This window comes from Anoplopoma fimbria, chromosome 3, assembly GCF_027596085.1.
Source record: "Anoplopoma fimbria isolate UVic2021 breed Golden Eagle Sablefish chromosome 3, Afim_UVic_2022, whole genome shotgun sequence".
NCBI classification, from domain to species: domain Eukaryota; kingdom Metazoa; phylum Chordata; class Actinopteri; order Perciformes; family Anoplopomatidae; genus Anoplopoma; species Anoplopoma fimbria.
Genome location: NC_072451.1, coordinates 26487114 through 26496267, shown reverse-complemented (window position 1 = coordinate 26496267; position 9154 = coordinate 26487114). Strand labels below are relative to the sequence as shown.

The following is a 9154-nucleotide window of genomic DNA, read 5'->3' as shown; positions in this document are numbered from 1 at the left end:
AGGGGGGCAGCAAGCTTTAGGAACCCACAGAGCTCCCATTAAGGGAGGAGGAGGAGGAGGAGGAGGAGGAGGAGGAGGAGGAGGAGGAGGAGGAGGGAGGAGGAGGGAGGAGGAGGAGGAGGAGGAGGAGGAGGAGGAGGAGGAGGAGGAGGAGGAGGAGGAGGAGGAGGAGGGGAGGAGGGGAGGAGGAGGGAGGAGGAGGAGGAGGAGGAGGAGGAGGAGGAGGAGGAGGAGGAGGAGGAGGGAGGAGGAGGAGGAGGAGGAGGAGGGGGGTAGTGGGGGGGGGAGGAGGGAACATCTTTCATTTAGGATAAGCCCGTTATGCCTCACATAGCATGCTCACTGCTTCTTTGGGGCCTGTTCGGAAAAACAAACAACACTAAAAAAATAGAACGTTGGTTACAAAAATAAGTATAACATTCAATACTTTGATTGTCTTTTTAAAATCTATTTATTTTCTGCATATGTAGATGACCTTTAGAGATTCCAAGCGCATAATGTTGAAGGTGCACAATTATTTTTTTTCTTCTTTTTTTTTTTACTAATTTCTTCTTTTTTTTAGCCATTTTGTTTTGTTTCGAACATCTCAACATGAAAAATAAAATATTGGTCCACAAAGTATAACTGTGCGGTATCAAGTGCCTTTTGTACAAAAAGAAAAAAAAAAAAAAAACGATATTATTATTAAAATATTCATTTTAATGGCTTTACTTCATACATAAATACATGTGAAAAGAACACAGGCGCAGTCCACTGTCGGTCTATCTGATGACTGATGTATGTACACAGGAGGCAGGCTGGCCAGCAACGCTACAAATAGGCAAGTCTGCGTCCTTTGTTCCTAACTCTCTGTCTGTACCTTCTCCCCAGAACCGCTGCCAGGTATTTCTGCACCGCCATCTGCTTTCTGTAGCGACTGTAGCTGTCGGTGAAGATCCCGTCTGAGTGTCTTTTGGATAAAGGCTCTGACTCTTCCTCCATGCTGTTGTCTTCACTGTAAGAACAGAACACAAGGAACAACATTAGTAAAGCTGCAGCCTGCAACACATTCCTGCTCTTTTTTATTTTTTTGATTTGACATTTTAGCTTTGACAAATTCTTCATCTTGCCTAGAATCATTAATAATTCATTTTCGGGGCCTTTTATGCTTTTTTTTTTTTTTTTTAAAAAAAAAAAAAAAAAAAGGGGGGCAAGCAAGAGAGAGTAAAGAATGATGTTAAGCGTTTTGGAAAAGTTATAAATGATTAATTCGGCCCATTGCGTATTCTGACGCATCAGAGCAGCGTGGGAAAACCAAATCAATTATATGGATCAATTACAGATAAATCGAAGTGTATTTTAAGTCTGACCCTCAATGTTAAGAGAGGACACAACAACAACAAACAGAAACACAATGAAAATGACGAGAGATATATAGATATAAATATACAAATGATATTAAGAATAAAACACGCACATCAGATGAAAGAGATGCAGCAGCCTGACTAACTGTAATGTGATGACTGTATTGTGATGACTGTATGTGATGACTGTAATGTGATGACTGCAGGTGAACATAAGAAATGCCCTTACCCTGCACGAATTGTCATCAGAGAATGCAGATAATGTCTCGCTGTTAACTGACCCAGGATCTCCCTCAAGGCTCTATCTAATTCTTCCTCAGCATGCCTTTCTGGTCTGAGATGATAAAACGCCAAAACACATAGATCATCAGTGACTTAAAGAAAAAGCGCAGACAAAATGATCAGAAGTAGCCTAAAATGTGCATTTAACACCTTTATTTATTTTTACACACAGACTATCCTTCCGTGCTGCCCACCTTATTTAAATCTTGATTATTACCAGTATTTGGAACCAACATTTTAGGCTACTCGGTATGAAAATAACACTGAACAAATAACATGAGAAACTCTGGAGAAAAAAAACAAAGCAAGCAAACATTATCGCAAAAAAACAGCAAAGAAGTCATTTAAAAGAATGTAAATCCGGCTGCTGAGCAGGTTTATTACCTCTTCTCCGGAGGGTAGTACAGCGTGTAGGCGTCGTCGCTCAGGGACGGAGGGCTTCGATGGAGAGAAATCTGTTCTCCATCGAAGCCCATGTCGGATAACGAGTTCCCATCCTCATCGAAGGCGTCGTTGTCAAGTCTGGAGAAAGGAGAACATTCATCACAGATCTGATCTGCAGGTGATGCAGCAGCGACAGAATGCCAAAATGTCTGCATCCGTTTTGTTTTTTTGTTTTAAATCATTGTGGAGATTAAAATGCATTAAGAGACAAGAGGAGGAAACGAAAATCAATATGTGGAGGTGTTTCAAATAAAACCAGAAAACGAATTATTTAAATGTGACCAAGAAATAAATGGCCAATAAAATGTGTTAAATGTGTGTGTTCGTTTTTATGTTCTTTGTTTAAATATATATTTTTTTCTTCATCGGGGGAAATGTGTATTTAATTCAACCTGCTGCTGCTTAACACGTGCTGAAGCCTCATTAATAATTAAAGAATCGAAACAAAGGGTGTGAAAATGATCAGTGGAGGCGTGGAGCCAATTTATTTTATTATTAAAAGAATGCCGCAATTAGAAGTGAAATATCAGACTGAATAAGAGCCACGCCCAAATTATGGAAATGCTTTCTACAGGAAAAAAAAAAAAAATAATAAATGTTAACTGCATAGAGCCTCCTGTTCGTTCTGCTCTCCTGGTGACGCCGGTCCACCGTCATCAGGCTATAATATATTAATTGCACTGACTGCACTCTCGTTTTTAATAAGGGTTTCTGTGAACAGTCCCACCGGACAGAGACCTTTATGGCAATTTCCATTATCACTGTCCACACAAGAGCTGCATCTGCGTGTTAAAATGACTATTTCCTTTAGTTATACCACTCAATTCTGTTTTTTTTTTTAATTGTGCGCAATTACGCACACTTATTTGAAATAAAAGTGCCAAAATCCAAATCTCCAAATGAGATCAAATGATTAATGATCAATGCAATGCAACCATTCATCAACTGGTGTTCAGCAGCAGCATGGATCAGTTAAGACATGACTACAGTCACACAGCTACATACCTGATCTTAGGGTAACTTAGTCCGATAGGTGTGCAGAACACGCTGTAGTGCATTAAGATCCCGTAGACCAGCAGGATTAAAGTGGCTTTACTCGAACTGGCCATGCTGTTAGAAACAAAACACATGTAAGATTAAACAGTCAGTCACTCCTCTGGAGCTCTTTGTTCTCATTCACATGCTGCTTCTCTTATCACAAACTACAAAGCTGGATCGAATTTAAGAAACTGGACACAGTTTGTATATAAAAAATAAATATTAAAAAAATAAGATTTCTGTCTGTTTTTATTAATCCCGTTTCGTAAAAAGTTTAACTGGTATTGACACTGAATCCATTGCATGCAGTGCCAAAGTCTCAATACAACAGAAGATCTCATGCAGTGCAAACAAACAACAAACAAAAAAAAAGGAATCATTTCCATCACTTTATCTCGCTCTCCATCAATGCATGACTCCGAGTTTAAAAGATTAAAGCCACATACCTATATCAGGACGGGGAGAGAGCTGCTGTGCTGAGGGATGCGATCCGGGCGCGGCTGTGGTAGAGAGACTGTGAGTGTGTGTGAGAGAGAGAGAGAGAGAGAGAGAGAGAGAGAGAGAGAGAGAGAGAGACGTGTGCTCCTCTTCGTCCTGCTCTCACTTTAGACTCTGTGAGGAGTCCAGCAGGTGATCTCTGTGGCAGAGCGTCGTGCGTTCGTCTGCATATCGCTGCTCTCAAACTTTTGTCCTGAGCTGTGATTGCCTTGGAGTTTTATCCATGCATCCTATAAGCCTCCTCCTCCTCCTCCTCCTCCTCCTCCTCCCCCTCCTCCCTCCTCCCTCCAGTATGTCACATTAAGGATGCTAGAGACGTCATCAAGTTTGCCTCCCGGAATAAAAAATAAAAAAGTACAGTTCCTTCCTCCATCGATGCATCCGTCACCCTCACCCCACCCCCACCATCCTCAAATGGAAGTTTGTTTCCAAACTTTTTTCCTTTTATATATTTATATATATATATATATATATATATATATATATATATATATATATATATATATATATATATCAAACAAACAACATAAAACAAAAACTCATTGTTTGTGAATGGACTTTACACAGGATGATGTGACGGTCAATACAAATCAATTATTACCCACACGTCATTAGTGCGTCCAATGAGGCTTTTATGACTATGACAGAGCTGGGAAATGATCATATGTGCTGCTGGTGCTGCTGGTGCTGGTGGTGGTGGTTGGTTTCGTGTGACCTGATGGTTTTGATGGGAGGGGGTGTGGGGATTCAGACTTCCTGACCGACCCCGAGGCCTCCGGGGAGTCAGGAGCTGTCCGGTGCTGAAACCATGAAACCATTGGTCTCAAATTGCGGCTTTTTGCTGGATTTAAAGTCACTTCTTCTAATCGTTTCCAATAAGTGTTCACTATACTGAGGGGGGCTTTAACGGCCTCTGTTAGGTTGTTGAAATAAACCAGGCACGTAATGTGATGTGGAGCTGGTGACGCAGGATGCTGCTTCAGAGAGCTCTTCAGCCTACGTGGCTTTAGAAACGGTCCTCTCACCAACACTGTTCTGATGTCTGTGTCGTTACAATGAAACGTTACAACGAAAAAAACCTCCAGGAAAGGGCGTGAAGCTGGTTTATGCGTGGGAATGAATGAAGGAGCATCAGGGCCTAATGATGGATATAAGTCCCACCTCTGTCTGCTCCTCTTTAATATGCTACTCATCATGTGCTAGAAGTATAAACTGAGAAAATAACAATTTCAATTTCCACATTCAGTGTTAAATTGAAGTTATGAGGCTTTTAATTTGAAGGGTTCTCGCCAGCATGCATTCCTGAACGAGGCCTGGTTCTAATCACCTAACTCAGGTTACTGAGCTCAACACTGAATATCAGGCCTAAAGCCCAACCCAGGAGAGAGAGAGAGAGAGAGAGAGAGAGAGAGAGAGAGAGAGAGAGAGAGAGAGAGAGAGAGAGAGAGAGAGAGAGAGAGAGAGAGAGAGAGAGAGACAGAGAGAGAGAGAGAGAGAGAGAGAGACAGAGAGAGAGAGACAGAGAGAGAGAGAGAGAGAGAGAGAGAGAGAGAGAGAGAGAGAGAGAGAGAGAGAGAGAGAGAGAGAGAGAGACAGAGAGAGACAGAGAGAGAGAGAGAGAGAGAGAGAGAGAGAGAGAGAGAGAGAGAGAGAGAGAGAGAGAGAGAGAGAGAGAGAGAGAGAGAGAGAGAGAGAGAGAGAGAGAGAGAGAGAGAGAGAGAGAGAGAGAGAGAGAGAGAGAGAGAGAGAGAGAGAGAGAGAGAGAGAGAGAGAGAGAGAGAGAGAGAGAGAGAGAGAGAGAGAGAGAGAGAGAGAGAGAGAGAGAGAGAGAGAGAGAGAGAGAGAGAGAGAGAGAGAGATGAGAGAGAGAGAGAGAGAGAGAGAGAGAGAGAGGAGACAGAGAGAGAGGGAGAGAGAGAGAGAGAGAGAGAGAGAGAGAGAGAGAGAGAGAGAGAGAGAGAGAGAGAGAGAGAGAGAGAGAGAGAGAGAGAGAGAGAGAGAGAGAGAGAGAGAGAGAGAGAGAGAGAGGAGAGAGAGAGAGAGAGAGAGAGAGAGAGAGAGAGAGAGAGAGAGAGAGAGAGAGAGAGAGAGAGAGAGAGAGAGAGAGAGAGAGAGAGAGAGAGAGAGAGAGAGAGAGAGAGAGAGAGAGAGAGAGAGAGAGAGAGAGAGAGAGAGAGAGAGAGAGAGAGAGAGAGAGAGACAGAGAGAGACAGAGAGAGAGAGAGAGAGATTCACGTCAGCGTTTTGTTTACTCTGACGCAATATGACGAACAGAGCCAGCCACCGCCGGAGGGATGGGGAGGAGAGGAGGTGGGATGGGGGGGTCTGGGGGGGGGGGGGGGGGGGGGGTGTCTGTCCACAACTTATCTTTCTTCTTCTCTTGGCACGATTCCCACGAAGAGCACAACTTAAACTCTATATAAACGGAGCAGACTCACAGTGATGTGGAGCAGCTCAGTAGCGCCATCATGAGGACAAGCAGAGAAACGCCGAGAAGAGAAGAGAAGAGAAGAGAAGAGAAGAGAAGAGAAGAGAAGAGAAGAGAAGAGAAGAGAAGAGAAGAGAAGAGATGAGTCAATAGTCTCACATTTAACAACCATAACAGAAATCTGTTGTGTGTTTTTCTCACCAGAACAAATGGCAGGAGGCTCCATCTCCACTCTCTCAACAAGAGATTTGAATTGGAATTAATTAGCAAAATATCTTTCATTGGATTATAACCTTTATTTAATCAGGAATTGTGTTGTGATCAAGCACCAGCGTTATTTGTAGAATCCACAATGTTATTATATGATCTTTTGAATTGTTATAGAATAGGATTTTGTTTGTATAAAGGTTAGAATACCAAAATGGGGATTTATTGGGTTCATTTGAGTCACTTCTATTGCATTGCCTTCCTGGTTAATGACTACGTCGATTGCATATGATTTGCATTCATTCAGTTTTCTGTAGGTTTCTTAGGACTACTTGTGAGAGCAGCCTTGATTCAGCATCATAAGTCTCATACAGTCCAGGGGATTTGGTTTTAACCCATTAGAATGCAGCAGTGAGGCCCTTGCTGCAGGTGATAGATCTTGTATGGAAGATGTAAAATGACTAAATCAAAGCATATGAAACCATGAAACAAAGTGAAATACAATACACATGTTTATATTTATATCCTTCATAATGTTGGCCCATGACTATATACTCATTCAAATGACCCTTCGCTAAGTCCCGCCCCTTGGACGCAGACTGGCCAATCATAGCTTAGCATGAGACAGCCCCTCCCATAACTACCTGGCTCTGCTCCACAGACTCTCTCTTCATGTTCATGCTGGTTGGATGTGTAGCTAGTCGTGGTCAAACGTTGTGTAATAGGGAGACTTGTGATCTTGGAGAGTTTGGAAGGAGATATATACGTTTCTACAACGTGGAGCTCACGTTAGCAGAGTGTGTTATGGTAAACACTACATAACACACACATTACTGCCAGCCTTATTCTAAAACATACCACTGTTCTTTTTATATTTTCAAATGTTTTATAAATGAATGTAATGTTTATGTTATGTTATGTTTAACCTGTTTTAAGGCTGCTGAATTCGTCTCACATCAGCCATCAAACGCATATTGTGGACACTTCTGTCTAAAATGGCTTTTTAGTTTCTCCTAAAATCTGATCATATTTCTCACTGTAGTGCAGTTAGTGACTCCATGGTAGCTCTGACAGCTTGGGTATGGGGCAAGGGGCGGGGCTTAGTGAAGGGTAAATAAGGACCTACCAAATGCACATAGGCCTAAAGCAAGAAAATACATAGTGTGTATTGTATTTCCTGTTATGTCTATGATTTGTCTTTATTGTGGCATTTTAAATCTCCAATTCTCTTGTGACCCCTTGGAGAGGTCGCCAACACTGAGGCTACAACTCCACTGTTACCCCTCAAAGAATCTAATCATCCCAACAATTAGACACGATCAACTTCAGGCTCACATCACGTTTTGAGGATGAATCTTAATTTTATTATTTTTTACGGAAATACATATCTGTGAGGAAATAATCTAACCTGACACCTGGGGGAGTTCCAGAAATACAGTCACAAACTTGGATTTAGGCCTCTGTGTGTGTGTGTGTGTGTGTGTGTGTGTGTGTGTGTGTGTGTGTGTGTGTGTGTGTGTGTGTGTGTGTGTGTGTGTACATCTTGTTACCCGCAGGGGCCGCTTTGGAGACGTCTCCCTGGGGGACACGTCCAGAGCTTCTCCTGGCACAGTGCAGTCCAAGTCAGTAGGGGTCAGCAGATCACTTCAAACTGCATCTAAGAGAAGATCTGACACTAATGACCCTGCAGTGTTGAAGCATTGCAGTCATAGTTATTGCTCATACAAGATATTTAAGATACAATTTCAACATGACCCTCCACTCCTAAAAACAGCCTTATTCTAGCTTTTTACTTCTATAATCATATAGCAATAACATAAGCGCAGGCCCACTGTATATCCCTTTGGAAATGTCACGTGACTGACAGAAAGTTAAACAGGCTATCATACCTATCATAGCCTATAATAATAATACTAATAATAATAATGTGATTTTGAGTAGAAATGATTTGTAGTCCCATTCATCCTTCCATACAGCCTAGAGAAAGCACATAGCCATCAGGGTTCAAAGGTCAAACAGCACCATACAACATCATTATTTTATGTCATACATTTTATAAGAATAATAAGATTTTTTACTTAATTTGGTTCAGAGATAAAAAATTAAAACCGTTTTATATATTTGGTATGAAGCCAGATGATGGCTCTTCTCCTCACACTGAGGCAGGGATGTCGGCCATATTGGTCACAAGGGAAAACCATTCAATAGGAGATGATGTGACGTTCAAGTGCCATCGAAAATAATAGAACATGCCGGTAAGAACCTACATCAACGAAACTACAGAGCAAAAAAGTTTTTGGTGAAGTGTTTTTGTATTGTTTTGGTTTATTTTCCATCTCAAAACATCAATTATAATGTTTCTGTTCACTACAAAGAATCCTGAAATGATCAGTCTATTGACATGACATGAAAACTATTTTGATAATAATTTTTAAGTAAAGAAAAAAATAATCATTACTTTCTTCTATATATTCCAATTGGATAGTTTCCTGCTTTTCTCTGTTTTATAAGTTACTATTGTAAATTGAATATCTTTAGGTTTGTTTATACAAAACAAGCAATTAACTGTAATTTTCCTCTATTTATAAAACAAAACAATTAATTGAGAAAAGTATCATTAGCTGAATTGATAATTAAAATAATCTTCCCCGCAGCTCTTATGAACCATAAAAGGCCTGTTATTATTTATGGTAGTCAGTGGACTGGACCCTCAAATAGGATTCAAAGTTGAATGAAATTAAGATAAGATAAGATACGACAAGATAATCCTTTATTAGTACATAGTACATAGTAAAAAAACAAGATAAAAAACAAGTCAAAAATAAGTATTATAAATAAGCAAATGAGCAATAAAAAACAGTAAAGAATCCACAATAACTGAAATATTATATATACATATATACAGACAGAATAA

General features: G+C 40.8%; 1 protein-coding gene across 2 annotated transcripts; it reads right to left on the bottom strand.

Annotated features, from left to right (window-relative positions):
* Window positions 1-810: 810 nt before the first annotated feature.
* Window positions 811-3184, bottom strand: adcyap1b (adenylate cyclase activating polypeptide 1b). 2 transcript variants are annotated; one of them, XM_054596238.1, is made up of 4 exons: window positions 3075-3184; window positions 2010-2147; window positions 1573-1677; window positions 811-994 (listed from the first exon to the last, which is right to left on the bottom strand). In XM_054596238.1, the coding sequence occupies exons 1-4, from the start codon at window positions 3176-3178 to the stop codon at window positions 811-813; spliced, it is 531 nt and encodes a 176-aa protein (XP_054452213.1). In that variant the 5' UTR covers window positions 3179-3184. The 2 variants fall into 2 exon arrangements, with proteins under 2 accessions (XP_054452213.1, XP_054452212.1); XM_054596237.1 differs by lacking the exon at window positions 1573-1677 and having other exon boundaries at window positions 3075-3178.
* Between the last annotated feature and the right edge of the window lie 5970 nt (window positions 3185-9154).

Excerpts from the sequence above, each read along its gene's own strand:
- adcyap1b (XM_054596238.1), bottom strand. The coding sequence starts at position 3,178 with ATGGCCAGTTCGAGTAAAGCCACTTTAATCCTGCTGGTCTACGGGATC. Across the intron at positions 1,678-2,009 it reads TACTACCCTCCGGAGAAGAG|ACCAGAAAGGCATGCTGAGG; the intron begins GTAATAAACCTG and ends TTATCATCTCAG. Across the intron at positions 995-1,572 it reads CTGATGACAATTCGTGCAGG|TGAAGACAACAGCATGGAGG; the intron begins GTAAGGGCATTT and ends CTGTTCTTACAG.